General features: G+C 36.7%; 1 protein-coding gene across 1 annotated transcript in view; it reads left to right on the top strand.

Moving 5' to 3' along the window:
* The window catches only part of AUH (AU RNA binding methylglutaconyl-CoA hydratase), a 116082-nt gene that overhangs the window by 9161 nt on the left and 81252 nt on the right, over positions 1-25669 (top strand). Inside the window, exon 4 of the mRNA XM_009287195.2 lies at positions 21119-21205. Coding sequence (XP_009285470.2) covers positions 21119-21205 — 87 coding nt within the window. The remainder of the gene's footprint in view (positions 1-21118; positions 21206-25669) is intronic.

The following is a 25669-nucleotide window of genomic DNA, read 5'->3' as shown; positions in this document are numbered from 1 at the left end:
TCTCCATCCCCCCTCCGCTGCTCAGTAGCGGGGAAAGAGGTGGAAGAATTAGTAGTGAGGTTGAGCCAGGAAAGAAGGGAGGGTTAGGGGAAGATCTTTTTAGTTTTGTTTTTGTTTCTCACTATCCAACTCTATTTTTAGTTGGCAATAAATTAAATTTATCTTTCCTAAGTGGAGTCTGTTTTGTCCATGATGGTAACTAGTGAGTGATCTTCCTGTCCTTATCTCGACCCACGAGCTTTTCATTGTATTTTCTCCCCCATCCTACTGAGGAGGGAAGGTGAGAGAGTGGCTTGGTGGGCACCTGGCAGCCAGCCAAAGTTAACCCACCACATCCGGTTATTATGGATTTTCCAAAATAAGACTGAGGCAAGACCTTTATTCTTGAGGAACTATGAAATTGAGGATGTACTTGTTAATATGAAGTCTCAGAGGAACTTGCTTAAAAAAATATGCTAAATAAAAGTAGTCAGGAAGCTTTCTCTCCAGTTGAGTGAGTAGTGACCAGTACTGTGTAATTAGTACTGTACAGAAGCTAAAGTGGATTAACCTCAACAGAAGAGATTAAACCTGTATCTGCTTGGTTCTTTCTTCCATCCCTTATTTGAGATGTAAGATTCTTTTCATTAGGCTTGTGCAGGGCATCTGTTTAGATGTCTCTCTCTTCCTACATTGTGTGCTCTAAACACTTGTCTATGAAATATTGTATGTCCCTCTCCTCTAGGTTTTAAGTTCTTTAATGACAACTTCAGTTTAGTTACTCCTTTAGAGCCAGGAGCAATTTATAAAAACTTTCTATTTCTGTCTAAGAGAGACTCCGTTCTTCCACTGATTGAAGACTATTTGAATTGAAAGTACTTTCAACCACAGTGTACTTTTCTCCTGTATTGGAAGTTTTTCATAGGCTCTAGTGGAAGTAGAGACAACTTTATTCATAGCTAATATTGCCACTGCATAAAACTTAAAAAAAAGTTTCTGGTTGTATTCAGCTGGGATGCTAGTTGTGGATATTTCCATATAATTTTTCTTCCTTTTTTGGTCTTGAATGCTCTGTAGACTGTAGCTCAGTGTGATTTGTGAGCACAAAGCTGGTGAATAACAAATTTAAGATCAGGCCATTAGTGAAAGATAAATTATGAAAGCCAGCTAGAGAACCATCTTTTTAGCAGTATTTTTCCTTGATTGATGTAATTTTGAGATTTGCCTTTTAAAGCTGATGAAACAGAACATCTGACCATTCCTTCTCTTGTGTGGCTTGTGACATCCGATTCAAAAATGGAAATATAAAAGGTTCATTTATCCCAGTAATATAAGCATTCTTCTTTCTCCTTCCCCATTAGAATTGAAGCCATCTTGCACTTGAGATCTATCCTATTACTTAAGATTTACCTAAAAAACCAAATCTGTCTGAATTGGTCCTTGTCCTCTAGTTATGTGGCAATTCTTGCCAAGCAGAATCAATGTTTTTATGGACAGTGACTTAATAGGAATGATCAAGCTAGTGCTTTACTAGTGTAAGACAGAGCTCTTACCTAAGGCTGGACTCCGTAAAACAATCACGTGGAACTACAAACCAAGACCTACTTCAGTTATTTGAGGTGTGAGGTTATTTTACGTGATGGATATCTGTCTTTAGAACTAATTTTGAGCAACAGAGGGCTATACTATACTTGATGTAATTCAGCTGGCTTATGTGTGCTGGAAACTATAAATGCAGAATTAAACTGTGTATCTTTGGCTATTGGAGAACACGGTGAGGTTGTGCTAAGTTTTAATTGCTGATAAAAAAATTATTTTTTTAAATTACTCTGTTTACATAGTTTAAAGAGTTGTCTTAGGCTTTTAATCTACTAGAACATGTGCACACGATGAATGTGATATTTTCTGGAAATAATTTTTTTTCAGTGAAAACCACCGAAAAATTAAATTCTAGGTAAAAGATATATATCTGAGAGAGTGGAATTTGGTTAGTTCTTCAGTTTAACCAGAGGAGGGTAACAGGAAACAGGAATGACTTTCCCAAAGCCCTTAAAAATTTATTGTAAAAGCATGGGAAAAATTTATCAAATTGAATGCCTAAAATTATTAAATTGAAATATTAGGTACAAAATAATTTGTTATTATGTTCTGGAGAGGTAGTCACAAAGCATAAATATACTGGTGAAAAGAGAAATTTATTTGTTTGGATTCCATGTAGGGGAGTTGGAGTTGTTCTCCAGGGTGTCCTCTCTTTTGAGTAGCTATACAGAAAACCTAGGGAGACAAACGTCTGAAGGATATACTTGGCCTTTTTGAATTCCCTTCCTGCATCTAGTTTACACTAAGTTGCATGAAAATTTTGGAAGTGCAGCTTGCTTTTTTTAATGGAAAATAGAGGGTTTGAACCTAACTTTAGAGCTAAGACTTTTATAATCAAATGACTGAATGTCATTTCATTAGTGAGAATAAATATAACCACATAGCTTGCCAATAAGCAAATGAAATGGGATCCTGAACAGTGGGAGAACTTCTGCAGTTTTGTGAGATGTTTGAAACTGACACAATGCTCCAGATCTTTCGGATGGTTACAGGAATGATACAGAAGTCTCCTGAGTAGAAATTTGTAGTGACTTGGTGTGCAAACTTGACACAAGTAGGAGCTGTGGAGAAGCATCTTCAAGCGTGTCCCAGAATTTAAATGGAAGTGACATCTTGTCAAGATGATTATGAAACAGCAAAAGGCACCTCACTTGAATACCTAGAATAGTGAAATGTGCATGCAAACCTTACTTAAAGTGCTATAATGAATTTTCAAATCATGAAGTCTTTTCTGGAGTGGATTTTACCAGAATAGACTAAATTAAAATGGAAAAGATACCAGATGGATGTAAAACATTTTATATTGGGAAAACTATGTTCTGCAGTGGATATCCTTTGGTAGTCTGACAATTGGTTTTCCCAGTTCCTCTTACAAAGAGACTCTGCTTTCTGGATATAAAACATACCCAAATTTTTATTTCAATATTTAGAGAATAATCAGAAATAGTTTCACTCTGTATTTGTCATCTTTTTTAATACACTTCTCTGAGGTTTGATCCACAGATGTCTTTGGTGATGTAGCTGGGTTATTGGAGCTTGTGTGGATTGGAAATGCATCTTCAATAGCTGTATTATGTATCTACTGCAACTGCAATGCATTTAATTTTGGTTTTAAAAATGTGTTCTGTAGTATTTCCATCAGGTTTATACAAACCCACTTTTTCTAGGTTACCTGTGTAGATGACTTCCTGCATTTCATATGCTTGTTACTGTTGGATTTGACTTTTGGAATATAGTCCTTGTGGCACTGCTTAGGAGTTGTGTTGAACTTCGTGTACAGCTACTCGCTTAAATGCATCACACTTCCCCCCCCTTCCTTTTCTATCCTGTATCATTGAAGCCTGTAATTAGATGACTATCAGTATACATGACACCATGTAAGAAACTTCTGTAATTACCTACGTGTGTAATACAGACATGCGCAGATGAACTTGACTGTGGTAAAAAAGACTTAACTGGAAACTTGCATGATCATCACCAGACCAGATCTGGTGTCTTTGTGTGTGTATCGACGTCTGAGGACTGCAAGATTCAGTGCTGCTGAAGTCTCTGATTTGGTAGGGTAGACTAGTGGAGAGGATGCTGTACCTGAACAGTCTTTGTTTCCATGGAAGTGACCAAAGTCTTCTTGGTATGCTTGAGATTCTCCTGTTCAGGAAAATCCTTAATATGGTGTAATTTGTCATCTTTAAGCAAGCTACAGGCTGTGTAGATTCCTGCAGGTGTATTAGAGCTAGATAACTGTTTATTTAATATCTAAAGCTACAGGAGTATCTATGCAGTCTTCACTGCTATCTTTAGGCTCTTTGAAGTTACAGGGCCGTTCAGGTGGGTCCTCTGATATCCTTGTATATATCAGCTTTCTGTAGCTCTCTGTAGGTATTTTGAAGTACTTGGATTGTTTCACCTGTGGCTGACCTATGTGCCAACAAATTCTTTGAGTACTGGTGGTCTTATCTTAAAAACTTGTACTGGGCATGGCTGGGATGTAGTTAATTTTCTTTATAGCAGCCCTTATGGTGCTGTGTTTTAGATTGGTGACCAAAACAGTGTTGATAAGACACCAGTGTTTCAGCTATTACTGAACAGTGCGTGCGCATCATTAAAGTCCCCGCTGCTTTTCACTCTGCCAGTGAGTCAGCTGAGGGCGGGCAAGAGGCTGGGAGGGGACACAGCTGGCACAGCTGACTTGAGTTGAGCAAGGGAATACTCCATAACATATGACGTCATGCTCAGCAGTAAAACTGGGGAGAAGTTTTTCCAAAGTAGACCTTGCTTGGGACTGGTGAGGCATCAGTCTGCTGGTGGTGGATGATGGCTTTTACATCATTTGTTTTCTTCTTTTTTTTCCCCCTGCACTTATTAAACTGCCTTTATCTCAACCCACAACATTTCCCCCCTGCCTTGCTTTTGCCGTTCCATTTCTCTTCTCCATCCTGCTGGTGGGGAGTGAGCAAGCAACTGGGTGGGGTCTTACTTGCCAGCCAGAGTCAAACCCAGTACGAAACTATAGTTTTGTATGACAACAGCAATGAAATCATGAGTCATTAGCTGGGGTAGCTCCAAAAACGTCCTGTATAGTAATGACTACCAACATTACTATAATATTACCATACTCCTTTTTGACTTTGCTAGTGGGATGCTTGAAGTTACTTTAAGCCTGTTCCAACAGGTGTTGCAGCCCTAGAGGGTTATTCTTTCTTCCCCATTCTATTTTCAGAGTGCAGTGGTGAACTCTAAGAACTCAGTACGTAGGGAGGTGCTCTTTAGCTATTTTTAATCCAAAAGTATCTTTAGCGCTGTTCAGGTAGAAACACAGGTTTTGGAAAAAGATTCTTTCTGTACTTCTAGCCCTTCATGGTTGGCAGTTTGTGCAAACTTTGAGAAATGCCTTATGGGGATTGTTATTCTCACTACTTTACCTGTGGACAGTTGCCATTTTTTACTGGAGTCTGGAATTGCAGCACCTTAGAGTGTTAGGTATTAGATTACCAGTTTGAGATATATTCCTAAATTACAAAATGTTGTTTGACTGTCTTTCTTTATAGGCCTACATCAGCAATGTCCTTTTGCTTTAAGTCTTCCATTTCAGATCTTGGGATGGAGAAAAAGTTCTCTGTATGTAAGAGTGAAGACGTTTAATTTATGTTTTTCAAATCTCTTAAAAGCCAGGTTAGTATCCTAACCTGCCTTAAGACAATTCAGGAACTTCATCTGTCTTTCCAAGCTGTTTGTACATCTCCATAATAAATACATTGTAGATTCCCAAGACAGCTTTACATATTTTGAAATGGAATTTTATTTTTTTCACAGAAAACACAGAGGACTTTATTAGACAGAATTCTGTCTTTTAGTAACATCAAGTTGTTCATGATTTGGTGATGATAACAGGTCAGTTGAGCAATTTGGTTGACTCCAGCATGATACCAGAGCCATTTTAACATGATTATGAAGGAGGGTGGCTATTTTAGTTCATGTAATTCTCACACTTTTCATCATCTTCAAATGCTGGTTAAAAGAAAGCAATCAAATCTTTATTATGTGTAAATTCCGTATCTGTCATAGGTTCTCCTACCTCTTCTCAAAAGCTGCAAGCTTAGTTTCAGATGTTGGCTAGAGCTTTTGCTGCAGTTTCAGGGCATGCATATGGATCCATTTTTTGTCAGAAGTTACAGTCACTCATCTAAGCTCCATATAAAATGGTTAAAAACTGTGGTTTTAAAGTGGCTAAAACCAGGTGAAGACCACTTTAACAGAAACAAAGATTATCTATTAGCCCTGTTAATACTAAATTGATAAGGATAACTTTTGGCTAGGCCTCTGCTACCCAGGACGCCACTGGTAATTGCATTTGTGCTTAGATGAGGAACTTAATTCTTTTTAACTTCTATTACGTACCTCTGAACTTTTGACTTTCCACTGCGGTGTCTAAGGGCCAGATCTCTTCCATAAGTATTAAGTCTAATTGGGTAGTAACCTCCATTTGAAATACTCATGTCACGTCTGTGGGTATTTGACATCTTGATTTGTGAAGAAAGGCTGCTGGTTTTCTTCACAGTTCTCTGAGGTAGGTTGTCACAGTGCACTGTATGAGCTAACTAACCCTTTACCCTGGTGTACTAAGTGCCTATGGCACCTGGTTTCTTTATTGGTGAGGGAACTGAGCCTGCTTTGCCATTTATATCCTTAGCTGAGAAAACCTGCTGGCAAAAACAATCTGATCTCATGTGCTTGGTGGTAATGTGTGCTGGAAATAGAATACATGTGCGCAACACATGGCAAAAATAGTTATTGCATGGTAAAGAATTATTTTCCATTGCTCTTGAAAAGAATAAAATGATCATCTAGCACAGGTATTTAGACATATCTGAATCTATGGCATTTTCATCTTAAGACAATTTACAACAGTTAGTTTTATATCTGCTTCCTTCTATAAATGGCATAGAATAATACACAATGCAACTATGTATATGTGTGCTAATTGCTGTAAATACGAAGAAAAACTTCCAATAATTAAAATTTTTTTTCCTTCTCTTCTCTTGTCTTTGCCTGCCGCTTACGCTGGTTTCTCTTAAGGACACCTTTGTTGTAGGTTTACTGCAGTAAAAGATTTTTTTTTGCAGCGTCCAGATTGAATGTGCAGCTGTTGAAAGCTAGAGGAGAACAAAATAACTGAATCCACATAAATGTAGCATAGAGTTACTTATATATTCACAGTTATGATATGTTCATGCAGTGACGTAGGAAAAGGTAGAGACTTGGCCATAGTAAACGGTATGTGAATCTTGTATGTAGTTTAGTTTTTTTATATGCACTCAGTGGACACTTGTTTTGTACCTTTCAAAATGTTTTCCTTTGTAAAAATAATATAGGTCATATGAAAATCAAGAAATTCTGAAATTTCTCTCTAGATTGTTTTCTCCTTGTAAGATTTCTACTTTTTTCCTATTTAAGTGCTGATCCCATATGTATGTTTTAATAAACAAGAATATACGTGTACTTCTGACTGTTATGATATGTTCATGCAGTGACGTAGGAAAAGGTAGAGACTTGGCCATAGTTAAAATGGTATGAATCTTGTATGTAGTTTAGTTTTTTTATATGCACTCAGTGGACACTTGTTTTGTACCTTTCAAAATGTTTTCCTTTGTAAAAATAATATAGGTCATATGAAAATCAAGAAATTCTGAAATTTCTCTCTAGATTGTTTTCTCCTTGTAAGATTTCTACTTTTTTCCTATTTAAGTGCTGATCCCATATGTATGTTTTAATAAACAAGAATATACGTGTACTTCTGTTTGTACAGATCAGGAAAGTCTTTTATTGTCTTACACCAGAAGAAATTTTAAAAATAAGTAAAAGAAATGCTGTGACTCTTAGTCAGATCCTGCCTGTTTTAGACAAAATACAGTCCCCAAAAATCTATTTACTGACAAAAAGGTGCAGATATGTAGTTGTCTACAATGTCCCTCAGTATTTTCCAACTTAATGTCAGTAGTTTATGTTAATAGTGAATCAGCAGAGTGTCTTACACCAGAAGAAATTTTAAAAATAAGTAAAAGAAATGCTGTGACTCTTAGTCAGATCCTGCCTGTTTTAGACAAAATACAGTCCCCAAAAATCTATTTACTGACAAAAAGGTGCAGATATGTAGTTGTCTACAATGTCCCTCAGTATTTTCCAACTTAATGTCAGTAGTTTATGTTAATAGTGAATCAGCAGAGTTTTGTAGGAGATAAGAAATTTAGGTCTAAAATAGTCTCTTGTTGATATTTTAACATTTCCTTGTGGAGTTCCTGTCACCAGCTGGAACTTACTGACTGCATGTGGATGGACACGGTTTTTAAGTGATTGAGCTCTGGGCTCAAATACCACCAATCTGTATAATTTGTTAAGCCCCTCCAGATGGCAGGTAATATTGCAGTGTTGGATCTCCTTACTTTACTTTCTTTCTCTGAAGTAATTTGCTGACAAGTCTACTGGATGGTCTTTTAAAAATAGAAGAGATCAAATATCTCTGAAATATTTTAAAATAACAAGTCCTTAGAAAATAGAATTGAGTTTGCAACATAGGTGCTGAAAATATATTCAATGGATGAGAAATTGTGCTATTTGCAAGCATTTTCATTATTTTTCTGAGTCAGTTTGAAGCCTTTGGGGACACTGGAGTAAGGGGAAGTACTGCTTTTGAGCTGCTTAACTTGGTGCTTAGGAGAAATAGAATTGCAGCTGCTGTTTTCCTGTCTGACTTTTGTGTGAACAAAGCATAATTAAGAGATGTTCCTGCTCATGGCTCAAATGCTTACTAGTCTTTACTTTCACACAGTACTGCGTGGAATGGCAAGACTTTGGCCTTGAGTGCTGGCCCAGTATTAATATGAGCCAGAGATGTTTGTGCAGGAATGCCAGCCGTTTTAATGCTTTTCTTTTTTTTTTTTTTTGAGTTCAAGATTTAAGCTTTCTGAATAGACTTACAGTGGCCAAAGCTGAACTCCATCTCTTTAACCTCGAAGGCTTTTCTTCTCCTATTTGAGTTTTCCCATGAAAGTCCTTGTTCCTCTCACCTGCTATAGCTTGAAAAGGTTCCCAAACTCAGTAGTCAACTCATCTAATCTTTCTAAGGCCATTACTTCAAATCTTTCATCAAGTTTGTTTGCAGTCTGCTGTATGCAGAGAATGATCATCTTGTAATTGGGAGGCAACAAGTCATGATTATTGTTACAGATATTCTTCACAAGGTGTGTTTATTTTCATACAGTACATGTATTATTTATCTGCTTCTTTAACTGTTCCACTGAAAGTATGGCTTGCTGCATAGCTGCACAGAATCCAGTGTCATTGAATCTTGGCCTGCTGGAAGTTTCCAGCTAATACACCAGTATGACTAATACTGATCATTGAAGAAGGGGTGGTGGTGGGGGAAAGGCAGCTAAAGAGATGTGGTTGATCCTTTCAAATCAAAGGATGGGATGGAGCGTAATGAAAAAGAAGGCGGCGGCTTTCACCCATACCTTCATCTACATTCAGGTGATATAACAGTTCAAATAGTGGTTTTTCTCAGGAAGAACCCTTCCTTTCTTTAATAGGATTTATGCCTGAATGCTGACTTCAGGACTTCTTTAGAAGAGATTCTGACTTTCTCTTTTTTACCGCATAACACACTTCCTCCTTTTCTATTCACAGCTCATAAAACTGGGTGTGCTGTTAGTTAACTATTTTTGTAATTATTACTAATCAAAATAGATAAACCCAGCAGTATCAATTCCTTTTAACATTAAAAAAAACATATGTTCAGTGGTCAGGTGTATGGTATATGCAAAAGATTTGAGTCAGTCATCTGTAATAGTGCAATGAAAGATGTCTGGTTTTTTCTGATTACTTAATTTACTAGAAATCAAAGTGGAACAAACAGCAGGTTGCTCAAAATTTCCGGTGTGTTCATAATTCTTTGAGTTGAAAGGCTTAGTACTATTTACTAAGAATGTTCAGTCTGAATATCACTATTCATTTAAGGTTAAAGAAGAAAGATGAAGAATCTCACCACTAGCAAGTTTTAGGAATGCCTGCTTAACACACAGATAGAAAACTGTGTGTTACTTGTCATTATAGGGATTAGATATTAGCACACTCACTGCAAAGCTATTGCAATTGATACAAATGAGATGCGGTGCTACATTGATGCTATTTTCTTCAGTAGCAGTGGTGTTAAATATCCATACATTCTTATTCTATTGAGTAAATTACTTTTAGTTCTTTGTTTAAAAACCAAGAACTCTGGTGCTGATCTCTTCAGAGGATTTTCTTATGGAAGGTGTAGAATAAATAGAAATCACAATTAATGATTCCACCATCAGTTTGGAGCTAAATAGTAGGGTAAAAAAATGCAGCTTTTATGGTTGTCTAATTCGAACTATGTTATTCTGTATAAGAATTCAGTTATGTTTCATTACTGGAAAGTAAGTGCACATCATGTTGTAGGCATGATGTAGAAGTTCTCTTAGTGAAGGTTGAACTTAAAAATGAAAAGTGATTTGAGGAAGTTGGGTGTTCAGACTACCGGAATGACTGGATTAAAGAAGTACTTCTGTAATGCTTACTGTGGAAATAACATAGAAATACAAGTGGTGTAGGAAGTAGCTTTACTTTTTTTTTTGTTGAAGAAATCCCCTCTGTATTGAATAATAATTGCAACATACATTGCTTTTTATTAAATGCTGATATTTATCATTACCATGATGTGAGGTGTAAACTCATGGTCTTGCCATGTTTAAGTAGCTGAGCTGTTGTATGAGGGATTATTTCAAGATTGGGACAAACAGGTTTGTCATTATTTGAACGCTCTAGCGGTCTGTATTTGTGGTTCCTAGCCACTTCCTAGGTGAGCTGCACTGCTGCCACCACTGTCTTCTCCTGGGTCTTCTCCACTGATTCTGTATCTATTTGAGAGTCAAGGATGATGCAGCTTCCATGCCTGTCTTCTGCTAGTCCTTATTTGTTAGCCTGACAGATGTCATTAGAAGTGAGGCATAGCACAGAATCAAAGTTAATATTGTCTTAACTTACTGTTTGGAAACAGGTAACTGTCCTGTTCTTGCACCTTTCCACCAGTACTGGTCTTTTTCACGTGCCATGGAGGAAACTGCAGGAAGCCCTGTTGTGATAGTTACACAACATTTTGGCTCTGTAACAGGATACTAGGGACTAGGGAGTGACTGAGGCAGTTGTTGGATGATGGAAGTGTCACAAAGAAAACTGGTTGGTGCTTGGGAAAAAAATGGCTTTGTTTTTAAGGGGTGAGATTAGGATCCTTATGAGTCTTTTTTTTTCCCCCTTCTGCAAGTGCAGATGAATTCAGAAAAGGCATGTGAGGTATAAGCTGCCTTTTTTGTGGCAGAAAAGGTTACCAGGAGGAATATTGTTCGGTGCTTCTAAATTTAGAGCTGAACAGACAGGATGGAAAAAGAGCCAGCTGACTTTAATCTATATCTGGTCTGAATTTGCATAGGCATTGAAAAGGGGTTGTAGAACTTTTGTATATAAAGTTAGGGTCATTTATATTCAGGATTCCTGGATTTGAGAAGGAAACCGGTCTGAATTAGCACCTTGGCCTTTAAGAAAGGTTTGGGATTCAAAAGCTTAAAAGAAAAAAGAAAGTAAAAAAACCCCAAAAGTAGTACTTCTGAAATATCCCATTTATGGGAACTGATTCAGCAGCTAGTGTTTTAAATATGCTGATCTGGGTGTAAATTATTGCAAGATATGAGATAATCTATAGCAGTGGAGGTACAAGACAGCCATCTTACCAGAGGGAATGCTCAGGACTGGCATCCTGCCAAAGGCTCAAATACACAAGAATTGCAGACATTTTGTTTGTTCTTCACAGTTTGATGATTCTCAGAAACTTTTCTGTGACACACAGGGAATATATGCAAAAAGTGCAGATATCCAAGTCATGCTAATAAATTATAACAGCAAATCTTATATGCAAGAATATCATATCAGTTTTGACTTAAAAATCATATATCCACATTTAGAGAACTTTAGGAATATAAATTCCTGCATAAAAAATAAATCAGTTTATTTTTAAATCACTTCCTTATGTAGGAAACATACATAGCATCCTTCATGCCAAACTATTTTTCTCTTGACTAAAATGACTGCAGCCAGCATCCTTCTCATATTGTTTTGAAATTTAGAATACACCTTGCTTTTTATCAAAGTTACATGTAAATGCATTTTTCTTTGTACTCTGTTCAGGTGGTGTGTGCAAAAACTTGTGTCTATACTGGTGTGCAACAGGATTCATGGTTGCTGTCAATAAAGCAAATGGTTACTAGAGAAAGTAGGTGGTTACTCTTAAGTTATGAAAGGTGAATTGTGAAGTGTGCTTTAAAAACCTTGTGAAATACGTTGTGAACTATTTTCTTAGACTGAATGTTATTTAACAGGCAATTATGAAAAATGTATCATAACCTCTTTGCGTAACAGTACCAAAGACTGAGAGATAACCCAATTATATAGGCATAGGGCCAAGCTCTGTGTTTTTAGCCAGTGACTGTTTGTTTATAGCTCTTTGGGGCTTCAGAGCCAACTTTTAAGTATATTAATTCACTCTTAAGGCTGGGTCCCATGGTAATGTACTGGTTTTACTTTTTTGGTTCCTTATACATTTCCTATTAAAATTTCTTCCTAATGATCATTCTGGATCTTATAGTCTGCTGACTTTCTAAGAATTTTGTTCATCTGAAAAATTGAGTTCTGAATACTTACATATAACTTTTGGAGTTCTCCATTCCCTTCTTATATGAGAAGATTTTCAGCACTTGCTTAATATTTTGTGATATGTTACTGACTTCTTTACTGTTGTGGTTTTTTTCCTAATTGCTAAAGTGTGATTTATTTATTTAAATCCCAGTATGAAATGCACTAAAGTATAGAGATCCAAGTCATACTTGCCGTGTAAAAGTGGTGGTCATATCTGTTTAATTTCAAATTAAAAAGTAAATATCAAGGAGAAATTTAAGTATGAGAAGATATGAGAGTTTGGATAAAACTGTGTGGAGACTGAGGCTAAATGTCATGGGATTCCTTCCTCATTGAAAAGTTTTGAGGTACTCCTATAGCATAGGCTAAGTTAATGTGAATCTTAGATTTTCATCTATCCTTAAGGAATAAGAAAACAAAAAAAAAAAGGGTTATGCAAAGCCATGTTTTGCCAACAATATGCTGTTCTCCTAGAGATTAACCTTTGAGGAAATGATCTTATAATTTAAATTTTACCTGTTACATGCACATATTTGATGTAAAGTTTAAAATATGAAATCTCAGAGAACAGAAAAGGCAGAGAATAAGTTGTACTGCTTTGTGAGTAAGATCTTTCTTTTCAGTAGTACTCATAAAAGAAGCTGATCCTCAGAAGCAAATTGCTAGCAGCTCTTTGTTTAGTAGGTATTTCAGTAATATTTTTTCCCTTTCTCTCTATCCTTAACTTTCAGATCTCTCATACCTCACAACTAAAAGCCATGATTCTTGATGAAATGATGTGTCATTTCTTAATGTTCTGAATTGGTAACTGAGTTATAAGTGTTGATAGAGTCAATTTTAATATAAAACCTTGAAAATATTTAGGAATACACTGGAGCATATTCAGTACATTGTAAGTTTATTTTGTGTATTCTGTAGCTTTTAAACATTTAGATTTGAATATTCCTTGTTACTCTTAAAAAAATAAAAGCTTTCTTCCTGTCTTTTAATTTTTCAAATATCCATTATATATTTTTGGAGGAGTTGTTTATTCATGTTACCCTTGGAAAATGCGACAGACTCCCAAAGAGTAATGCAGAAATATCGCTCAGGTATGCAGAGATATGTTTAGGATGGAAGAAGCTCAGCTGGAGCTCAAACTAGCAAAAGGTGTCAAGAATAACAAGAAAAACTCCTGTAGGTATGTTAGTACCAAGCAGAAGTTCAAGGAGAATGTAGGTCCAGTGCTGCATGGGACGGGCAGCTTAGTTATGAATGACACAGAAAGGGCAGCAGTACCCCATTTTCTCTTTGCCTTGGTCTGCATGGGAAAGGTCAGCTCCCAAGTCTTTGTGCCAAGAAGCGACAACGAAGTAAACAGCAAACCACTGACAGTAGAGGAGGACTGTGTTAAGGTTCATCTGTACCAGTTGGACACATAAACATGAACAGGATCTGATGGGATGCATCTGAGTTGATGCACTGCAGAGCCACCATCTATCATATTTGAAAGGTCGTTGAAGACTTAATTGATTGGAAAAGGGCAAATATTATACCCATCTGCAAAAAGGAAATTTTGGGAAACTACAGACCAGTCAGTCTCACTTCAGTCTCTGGGGAAATTATGGAACAAGCGTTTGTGGAAGTTTTTTCCAGGCACATGAAAGACAAGAAAGTGGCTGGGAAAACCCAGCTCAGACTTACCAAGGGTAAATTGTGCTTGACCAACCTGATTGCCTTCTGTGATGAAACGGCTTCCTCAGTGGATGAAAGAAGCGTTGTGGATGCTGTCTACCTTGACTTTAACAAGGCATTTGGCATGTTCTCCCCTAGCATCCCTGTAGACAAGTCGGTAAGATACAGTCTGGACATACAGACCATGAAAAGTGGCTCACCTGCCAAGATCAAGGGATGATGTAATGTTAATGGCTTGAAGTCAAACTGTCAGCTGGTCACAAGTGGAGTTCCTTGAGGGTCGATGCTGGGTCTGGTAGTAATATTCAATATCTTTGTAAATGTTCTAATGGTAGGGTTGAAACCTCACTGAGTTTGCAGATGACTTCAAAGTGGAAGGAGAGGTAGGAATGTGGGAAGGAGGAGCCACCATTCAGAGAGACCTTGATGGGCTGGAAAATTGGGCCAATAAGAATTGCATGAGGTTTAACAAAGATAAATACAAAATCCTGCACCTGGAATGGTATAATATTCAGTGGCAGAACAGGCTGGGGACTGACTGGCTGGGGTATAGCTCTGCTGCAAAGGACCCAGGGGTTCTGGGGGACAGCAAGCTTAACATGAGCTAGCGGTGTACCGTGGCAGTAAAGAAGCCAAACGGTGTCCTGGACTGCATCAGGAAGAGAACCATCAGCAGATCAAGGCATGTGCTTATTCTACTCAGCACTTAGTAGGCCAGCAGAAGGAGATCAGAGGGTTGGAGATTGCTGAGAGGGGAGAGATAACCGGTCTTCCTGTGCCTGGTAGATACGGAGAAAAGTACTCTGTTTGCAAGGATGTATACAGTGACACAAGAAGAGGCAGTGGGCACAAGTTGCTTTAGGAGAATTCCATCCAGATAAAATAAATAAATTCTTCATTGTGAGAAGATTAATTAAGAATTAAACATAGGAATGGTTTTCCCAGAGAAGTGGTGGAATTTCCTTTGCCAGCAGCATTGAAGACTTAAAAGGACCCTGGATAACCTAATCTAGGGCTGTACATTTGGCAGAAGGTTGGACCAAGTGATCTCCAGAGATTTCTTTCAGTCTAGACTTTTCTGTTATTCTACCAAATAGGTGATAATATTTTCTGTTACTTTGTGAAGTAACAAAGTTAGTTATTGTCCAGAATAGTTAGTTAATATTTATGAAGCATTCTGTCTGTTCTTTATTGATCAGACTGGACTAATTTTTATTGAAGAATACAATCAATAATAGCTCTAATGGGTAGTGATTGATGATCCAAGTATCCTAGGTCTGTCTGGGCTGGGAGGTGCAATGGAATTCTTACTGGAATGCATGCGTATTTTGTCTGCAAAGCATAAAACATTTTTTCTTTCACACAGGCAAGAGATTTTAGTAGTGGTTGACTTTGTTTTGTACTGTGATTTGTCAAGCGTATAGCTTTACACACAGAAAAATGGTAGTTGAAAGCAAAATAAAAATCATTAATCTACATGGTGACATTATTATCATCAAATTTAAATTATGCTTTTGTGTGGTTTTTTTAAAGGATTTTTAAGGATGTTAGCTTGAAGTATGTATCTGTCGGCAGAATAATATTCATAACTTATTTATTACTGTGGTGTATATATTTAACAAACACATTCTATTTAAAGAAATTTTGCTTGCCTTAGACTTGACACTATCTCTAAATAAATATATTTGTTTCATGAGGTATTACAGTTTCTGTTCAAAATTGGGAATTAAGTTGTCCTGAATAGATTTCAGGATGTAAAAGCTTTATTTCTGAAATTATTTGAAATTTTGAGAAAAAATTGTTGGTAAATCTTTCTGAGTTTGAACTTAAGTTGGCTACAGTGTTGTCCTCAAATATGTATGTATAGCTCCCTTTTTGGGGTATTTCTAACCTCATAAAAGTTGATTGGGGTTCTGCTAATGATTTCAGCTAAACTTGGATTTCTTGCAATGGCTTCTCTAGGAGAAGCACACATCTGCCTTTGAGGAAAGATGCTTACATGTACCCTAATGAGTGTTTTTTTTGTAGTAGTTATAAGTTAGTCTATAATGTATATCAGAGTTGGCCATTTGCCTCAGTATTTTAGTTCAGTATCTTAAGTGTCTGTTTTTCTGTGTGGTGAAGGAGGGTATTAATTCACAGTCTGTTTAATTACTTTGTGTGGGAATAAGCTGTGGGTACATAGCAGTTCTTAACCTTTTAATTGGTGAGGTAGTGCATGTTTTGTACTCCTAATTGAAAGCATTGTAAGCTTCCTTCATAAATTCTTTAACCTGTTTTGTTGGGTTATTAAACGTATTATAGGTGGTGCCTCTGTGCTTTGCAGTTTTCAGTGTTCCTAGTTCTTGTCAACAAGGTACAGAGGAATTGGACAGAGTATGCAAAAGAGTATCTTCTGATACTCCTGGATGTCACTTCCTTATTGAAATTTTGGTGTGCTGACAGAATTGGTCGATCTGTGTTTAGCAAGATCAAAGGGCAAACTCAAAATAACATCGCTACGGTAAGAATTTAATACTTCTACCTCAAATGCCTGTGCATGTGCCACTTCCTTTCCTCTTCTCAGAGAAAAGGCACTTTGGGCACCTTTCGACACTTGGTAGAGTAACTTCACTGTTTAATTTGTGTGTGACTGATTTTTAAAACACTTATATTTTAATAAAAATATTTATTGAGTAAAGTTAAAATTTTAAGTATGATGTATAAACCATTAAATTTTATGCCTTTTTAGTTTACAGCTTTTGTGGTGTGTTTTGGAAGTATGTGTTAAAATAGTATATAACAGTACTGTACAAGAAAATTTCTAGGCATTTATGGTATTTGGAAAGTGAGGCTTATACAAAGATGTTGGAACAGATTTTCCAAACACAACACTTAGCTTTTCAACGGTATATAAATTCTGTTTAGAAAGTGTGTGAAAATATCCAAATAAGGCAAGAGGCATGGGGTCAGACTAATCGCTGTAAAACTCGATTTCATTTGGTGCGTTCTCTAAGTTAAATAGCCATCCTTGTCATATAGAAGTGTAGGTGGAAAAATTCCGGTGAATAACAGCAATATGCCTATCTTGCTGGACTTCCCTCGGCTTTCTCAAATAAACATTTTCTCTGGCATCATTGTGAAATGCAAGTCAGGCACATGCTGCAAAAACTCTCTAGACTGACGGTGTACAACAGCCAACCATTGAGTAGCCAAATGTTTAAAAACATGCAAAGAGAGTTAATTGATTGCATCAGGGTTTTTATACTTACGGGAAGTAAGGTAAAAAATAACTAACCTTTCTATGTTCTTCCAGTATTGGAGGAGGGAAATAAGAAAGTGATGGATCACAATCGAACATAGATTTTCTTTTGGATTGACAAACCTCAGTAGAAGTGTAGGTAGTATTTAAAACAGCATGTGTCTTCCTCGCAGTAGTTTCAAGGGTTGATCTGCAAATACCAGTTTACTTACTTGCTGCTCAGCAGACCTCCAGAAGACTGGTGTTTGTGCTGGTATTTTGCGAAGAGGACTGTTCATTGGGAGTCTGCAGGAAAGTTCTCTCCCAGTTTGCTTTGTAAATTTGGAAGTGATGCTTCTGTGAATTAAGTTGATTCAAGAAGAATTTCTTCACAAGTGGAGAGTACCTGTCTTAATCCTAATGTAGCTATAGGAGGAAGCGGCTGATTGTACTGTCAATGTAGTTTTTCGCTGTTGTGCTTCGCTTTTTTCCTGTACTAACAGCTAGTAATCTGAAAATGGCACTGCATAGTCTTTAAAAGGGAGTTCATAAAGTGCTGGAAGCAGAGAGGTGAGGATTGGGGAGCATGACCCCTAGAATCACGGTTAGTTTTGACCAGCTTTTGCTATGTTTCTGAGCAGATGAGAATCAATTAGTGGGACAAAGCTTCGAGATGCCGGAAAGCATAATATGGAGAAAACAATGATTCATGCTTCAGTACAAACCGGAGGGATGTGGGGACGTAATTACAGTGTACAATCAAATCTGCAACAGTTTGCCTGAACTCACTGGTAGCTCAGGTTCCCCGTTTCTTACATCTTTGGGTAGAAGGGCTTAGAGAGCCCAGCCTTCAGTGTAGTGTGGAGTCACAAACCCACAGTACAGCCCCCAGAGTCTGTTGGGAGTGGATGTGGGGAAGCAGATAGGCCAAATGTGTCCGCAGATTTCAGCTGTGGCCCATGGGAAAGTTGCAGAGGTATGTTCTGTGAGAGTTTTTGTGGTTTGAAAAGCTTAGCTACTTTGTTGCTCTCAGCAGTTGAGCAAATACTATTTTCAGACGCTTTAAAGTAGTAAACTGGGGGTGAGAGGAGGGATCTTTGATTTCAATAGCTGAGAGAGCAGAAGTCTCTGGTTGAACCTGCGCTCTCCTTCATGGCTGTCTTCAGAAACTTAACCTTTCCTACTTCTGACCTGAGAACAGATTTTGAAGAAACATGTGAATAGTTCTCTGCTATATGGGTCAAGGAATTCTTCAAGAATTCTTTGATCGTTGGTTGAATCTTCTAACAGGGACAAAAAGTATTAAGTCGGTGGCAGTTCCATCTCCTGTGAACCAGAGGATGCCAAGGCACGTGTTCTGTTGGAGTGCAGCAAATGGTTTCTGCCTAAAAGTCTTCTCTCTGAAAAAGCTTCAGTTACTATTATTATGCTTTGGAGGGCTAAAATAGGAAAGGGTTAGGAAAAGAACTTTTTCCATTTCCTTGACAGTTATGAGGGAGAAATACTTAAAAAGGGAAATGTAAGATTATGGAAGTTGGTTAAGGCACTAAGATCAGCTATTGTACTAGACATTTTTTTACAGTACTCAAAATAATTGATTTTAGATTGACAGCTACCTTTTAACCCATTCTTACAAAAGTTTTTGCTGAAAACTTAATAGATTTCTGTAAATATCTTCAAGGAAATGTATATTCTAAAGGAAGGAAGAAGTCTGCAGTTTGTGTATGTTTTGTTTTAGAAGGGTTGGGTTTTTTTGGGTTGAGTCCATTTTATTTTAATGAGTCTGAGTAAATCAAAACCTAAAAATTGCCTTAGTCTTATCTTGACAGTAGATTTTTCTTAACAGTAATACTAGAGGTATTTTTTTAGATTCAGTGCCTCTCTGTTGAAATTTTCTTTATATATTTTTCAAGGGTATGCCCAGTGAGCAGGATTTCAGTGTGTGGAAGTTTTGGGTCAGATTCACAGCCATACAGTTTTCTTGTTCATAAAGCACACAGTTTCTTGTTGTTCTTACATAGGCAATGATTTTGGACAGTTATAGAAGCTAGACCCAGACATTAGCTGGTATCAGAGAAGTGATATTTTTTCATTTGCACACTTGCTGATACAACTTTTAAAGCGGGTTTTGTCAAGTTTCATAGAGCTCCTTTTAGCTACAGAACCTTATACATAAATGCGTATATGAAAGTTGCTTGCAGTTTAATATGATTTAGAGTTCTATGCAGATTTATGGATGCAAATTTTGTTTGCTTTTCAGGTTCCTGGCAAGATTTCTGTATGCATTGATTGTGAATTACTAAGGTAGCAACTGCAATTTTGCTGCAGTGCAGACTTGACCGCAGTAATTCCTGTTTTATACTTCCTGCTCAGCTGGCCTGTCATACTGTCTTCAGCTGGGGCATATCCTAGAAAGTTGTTTGGAAGTTTTTGGCAAGGTGTCTGATAGTGTAAATTAAACTTGACGTTATTTAGTGGGAAACATGCAAATGCAGTCAGGACTGATGCTTCATTGTTTTTATATTGACATCCATAGAAGGAGAACAGAAGTCTTAGTGAAATGAGGAGCTTTGCTAAGGTGGAAGTAGAAGGGGAGATGTAGAGCTGCTTTATTGGGCATGTTACCTTAAAACAGCAGCTGGGGTGTCTGTCAGAAAATGTCAGATTGAAGTACTGATTTTCACAGAGCTGGACCAGAGTTGTGAATTTCAACTAATGCTGTCAACAAAACTATATCTAAAGCTGTTTGATGAAGAGGGTCAAGACGGTCTAGCATGAGTTAAGTCCAGAAAGGTAAAAGGGGGAGCCTATGACTGCTTAATTTAAAATTCAGAGTTACAATCTTAACTTAAGCTGAGTCTGATGCATTTTCCTGAATGGGTAGTATTTTATTCTCAGGGTAAAGAAACATAAAACTGTTTTTTGCATTGGTTATATGCCTTGTTTAGCCTTTTCAGACATATGCCAAGAGACTAACTTAATAGGTTCATTTTTACTAAATGTTAAAAATATGCACTAAGTTGCAGTGGGAATGTTGCACTTCTTTGGAGAATAAATGTGTATATGCAGATTTTGTCTTTTTCATGTATTCTTCCTCTATAAGAACGATGGACTTCGTGTCTCACTCTGTATTTAGCTATTATTACTGTTTCTCTTTTTCTTTACACATTAATGAGAGAAAATGTTGGTTTTGCATATCAGTGAATTTTTAAAAACATATTTTTGTAACCATCTCTAGTTACAGGGTGCTTTTAAAACAAATTATTTTCATATATTCATGAAGAAATAGATTAAAAATTCCAAGTTTTAGCATTTTTTGGAAGAAGAAAAAATGTGGTATGTAACGTATTCAAAAATATATGTCAGTAAAGCAAGCTGAAAAATGGTACTAGGTCCAGTGTAGAATTTTTTTATTTAGATAAATATAGTCTGTTAATGTAAAAACATGTACCCTAGGTATTTTATGATCTACCAATAAAACAATAACAGGAGCACAATATGAAAAACACATTTATCAGACTAGGTGACACAGTTGGAAAAATAAAAATATATGTCAGATAGAATATTAGGCTAAATGCTATTGTTCATAAACTGTTTTAATATGAGAAGAAGAAATGTCATTGGGAAGAATATACTTAGTAAAAAGCTAGTGGTAGGTAATTGGATTTTTTTTGCTGTTTTGGGTTTTTTTTGGTTTTGTTTTTCCTTGATAAACAGTCCATGTTTTCCTTGAAATCTGTGGAAAAAGAATGTGACCGATTTGAACTGTTCTTGTCTCAAAGTAGACAAATTTTTTTGGAATACAGGAATGTTTTACTTTTGAAAAGGTATTTACAGTACTGTATACAGCTTGCTAACATGTATGTGAAATGTCACTTACAGGTGCTGACCTTAAAGAAAGAGCAAAAATGCACTCAAGTGAAGTTAGTTCTTTCGTCTCAAAAGCAAGAGCAACTATTAATGAGATGGGTATGTAACCTCTCCCTTGAACAATGTTATTTTAACTGTAACCTGAGAAGGGTTAGATCAGAGGAATGACATAAACATGCATGGTTAATTCTTGACAGGTAATAGGATATCCACAACTATTTATATTGATAAATACAAATCATGGTGCATTACTTCTTTTAAAATGTTCCTAATCAAGTTGGACTTTTTTTTAGAATGCTAGAAAAAACTAAATCTCAGCTGAAATAGAGGTGATTTGCCCTGCAGTTTTCATAAAGGATGGATTATTCTGTGACATCCAAGTACTTTAGAAGTTAACTTTTACTGTTGCATTCTTGTGGTTGGTACAATTAATACAGTCTTTAATACATTTTAGAAACATGTTAAACATCAGCTGTTGATAGACAGTTAGCTACTAAGGCCTTCTAAAATTTTGTTTAATATGCACTTGTTCTGATGCAGTGAAACCTATTAATAGTTCAGGATTTTAATTGACTTGTACCAATTTTTAAGGATAGTAATTTCTTTGTAAATTTTACATTATGAATTCACCATCAAATCATTATGTTTCTGTATCTCTGCTGATCAGTTTTAATGTAACTGTTTTTCAACAGGGCATTGCCAATATGTTTTGTCAAAAAGAGAAGTCAAGTGTACCAAGTATGAAGCAATTAATTTTTTACTTTTGATTTATATAAGCAAAATATTTTGTCACTTGAAATTTTGACACAAAGCTCTGAGGAATAAATCGTTTCTCAGAGAATGTTTTTAGCTGCATTTTCTTAGTAACATTGGGTCACATCTTGGTTTGGCAGAATGTTATGAATGGAAACCAGTATGTTTTCGCAGGTAAATGACAGGCTACTGAAGAATGAGTCTTTGATTAGGTACTTCATGGACATACTTGTCCTTGAATTCATGTCTTGTCTTTTGAAGTGAAGCAGATCCTCAAGGCTCTTTAAATAAATAAAATCAGTAAAATATCTAGAAGTGAATAGATCATTAATTTCCTGCAGCTGATACTGTATTTCATGCTGGCATTTGTCGTTTTGTTGGAATGCTGAGCAAGAGGCAACAAGTTGTTCCATTTAGTTACTTTGTAAGATTTTTGGGAAGCTTCCTTAGCTCTAAGTAATAATTTTTCAGCCTTTCTTGGACTGAAGTTACAGGAAATACTTTCTGAGCTGCTATTAACATTTAAATTGGTTTTAAGATTTTCCTTTCATCAGGAAATAGGTTTTTTAAATTTGATTATTTTTATTTTTTTAAGTGAGAAAATTCCTTAAGTCTAAAGAAGTATTTGAATTCGGCATTCTGCACTGAATGACTGGAAAATATACACAGTGATTCGATGCTTTGTTTTGCTTCAGGGTTGGAAAGACTTTAAGACAAATGTTTGATTGTCTTCAGCTTCATTAAGGTTCCTGTAAGAGTGTTTAACTATGTAAGCAAATTTTCAGTGTTACCTGAAAGGTTTACACTGGATCATTATGCTAACAGTGAATTACTTGAAGTTTAGGAAACCAGTATGAGTGCTTTCATTCATTGATCTCTAGTCTCTTTCTCAAGAAAGAAGCATGAAATCGTGAGTAAGTGGAATTAATATTTGAGAATCTAGGTCACTGAAGTGACCTAGATAGGAAGGTTTGTGATGGGATGTAGTAACAGCAATTAGACATGCTGCAGGTTGGAAAAGAGAATTTCAACAGAGCCCTTGCCCGATATTGTAACAAAACTTTTGCTTAGGTTGAGTGAGTCTCTCTTTCCCTTCCCCCTCTTCCCCTCTTTCTCCCCCTTCTCTTTCCCTCCCTCCCCCCCTTTTGCCAGTTTTGCTTTAAAACACTAAACAAAACAGTCGCTAGAAGGTTCTTTAATGGTTACATGATATTTGGCCATCTCCCAGTTCATTTTTTTTAAAGGCCTTTTTACAGGATTAGAGAATATTGAGATATCACTTCTAATGTTATACATGATATCAAAATTGACCAACGTTTGGACATCTATACTATATAAGTAGCTTTTATTTTTCAGTCACATGATGTATTCCCACTATATAAATATTTGAGGCATTGTTGTTTTTGAACACATTATGCCAACAGTAGTTTGATTTGTAGGACGGATCTAACATTTCTCTGAAGGGTCTTTGCAGAGCAATTTAAAATGTGGTTTCCTACATCAGGAACTGATAGAGAATATAAAAAAGTGGATTTTATATATGAGATTAGATTAGATGGGTGCACAAGGCGTCCTGTTGTGTGGTGTCCTTATGAACACAAGTGAACATTAATTTTGTAGCAAGTAACCTTTGGGAAGGTTTAGATTGGACATGAGGAAAAATGTCTTTACTGAAAGAGTGGTTAAACATTGGAAGAGGCTGCCCAGGGAAGTGGTGGAGTCCCCATCCCTGGAGGTATTTAAAAGACGTGTAGATGAGGCGCTTAGGGACATGGTTTAGTGGGCATGGTGGTGGTGGGTTGACGGTTGGACTCGATGATCTTAGAGGTCTTTTCAACCTTAATGATTCTATGATTCTGTAAGTCAGAGGTTCTCAGTTCTTTCTTTCTTCTGAAGAAGTGATCTGGCATTTCAGAATGTAATTTTTGTAGAATTAGTGGAACATTGCATTTGATTACTGCAGTGAATCTGTATATTGAAAATAATAATGATGTTTTTCCTGCCCAGAAATAACCAGAATATTGTGAGATGGTTAAAGAAGGGAAACAATTTTCAAATTATTATTTGCCACTGCAGAATGCTATATAGCCAGAGAACAGTATTTCCAGTCTCCCACTTTGTTATTTTTCTATCCAAGTTTAATGCTGTAATCTCATTTAAAATGTGTTCCTACTTCTTGCTTTTCAGAAATAGGTCATGTTTTGATAATTGCGTTTGTGTTCAGATGTGTGACCTAGTAAGGAGATGCTGCTTCTTAACAATACTTTCAGAAAGACCGTTTAAGTTATCTTTGTAGACAAAATACACAAAAGGTTAATTACATCTTGAACAACTGGATAAACTTAGCTTTTTAGAAGACTTTGGCTTTCTTTAGTTCCTGTTAATTTCATTACATTTAAAATCCTTATGCTAGTGGTTTTGTAAAAAGCTGTAGTATCATTTTGGAATACAGCTACAGAAGAGAATTTTCTGGAAATTAAAGCATACTGCACTTGTTTTTATGGGATTAATTTATAACTTCTTGCTAAATTTGGGTGAAATATTAAGACTGCAGTAAATAGCACATAGTATAAAAATAAGCACTTAAAAAAAAGAGCTGAAAAAATTGTACTGAGCCATTAGTTGCAGTTCTTAGAGCTTTAAGTTGAGGGGGGGGAAAATCAAAACAGCCTCTATTTTTAGTAGTGGTTGTTTGTTTTCAATTCTGTTAAAATGTTGATGTGGTTGAAATCTAGCATGTGGTGGTTTTTTTTTTTTTTTAATAGTAGGAATTATAAGACTACTTGTCCATTACTATATTCTGCCTTGAGGCTCTTCATTAGTGATGTGAGGCTGGCTTTACCCTCAAAAAACTAGGAGAGAAAAGCATTAATAGATCTCTTGCAACTATGCACAGAAAAACAGGCCTAACTAAATGAAATCAAATGTTACTGACTCCCAGAAACCTTGTTTTTTGACACTTTGGGAGGGGAAAAAAAAACCCTACCATCATTGTGGACCAGATCTTCAGCATATATTTTATAGTATGACTCCCATTAAGTCCATGTTGTTCTTTTTACTGGCTGTGGGGTCTGGGCTGTGATATTACCGTTGTATGTATGTTATCTGTTGGGATTTCAGTTGCAAAACAAACTGAGGCTATGTATGGAGCTGAATGCAATAACCACTCTCCTCCAGAAAAACACCTTGTTTAACAGAAAGAAAAAGTGAAGCTGCAGAAAGAATTTGAACTCAGCAAATACTTGTAATTACTTAGAGTGACGTTTGGCCCCAACCTCTAATAAGTGAGAAACATCATTGGTTAGCAAAGCTCTTCCAAAGAACATAGGTGTAAGTACCTAAGTCCCACAAATGGGGAAAAAAAATTGGGGACTGACTTTCTTGGTTACTTTTTAAAATCAAAGTTCAAGTGTGGTCAGGCTTGATTTTTATGTCACTGTCCTGGTTTCGGCAGGGATAGAGCTAATTTCCTTCCCAGTAGCTGGTACAGTGCTGTGTCTTGGATTTAGGATGAGAACAAAGTTGATAACGCACCGATGTTTTAGTTGTTGCTAGGTAGTGCTTACACTAGCCAAGGACTTTTCAGCTTCCCATGCTCTACCAACTGAGAAGGCTGGAGGTGCACCAGAAGCTGGGAGGGGGGCACAGCCAAACTGGCCAAAGGGACATTCCATACCATGTGACGTCATGCTCAGTACATAAACTGGGGAAAGCTGGCCGGGGGGCCGCTGCTCGGGGACTGGCTGGGCATCGGTCGGCGGGTGGTGAGCAATTGCACTGTGCATCACTTGCTTTGTGTATTATTATTAT

The sequence above is a fragment of the Aptenodytes forsteri genome, unplaced genomic scaffold (genome assembly GCF_000699145.1).
Source record: "Aptenodytes forsteri isolate BGI_AS27 unplaced genomic scaffold, ASM69914v1 Scaffold169, whole genome shotgun sequence".
NCBI classification, from domain to species: domain Eukaryota; kingdom Metazoa; phylum Chordata; class Aves; order Sphenisciformes; family Spheniscidae; genus Aptenodytes; species Aptenodytes forsteri.
The sequence above is the reverse complement of the archived record's forward strand: the minus strand, read 5'-3'. Positions and strand labels throughout refer to the sequence as shown.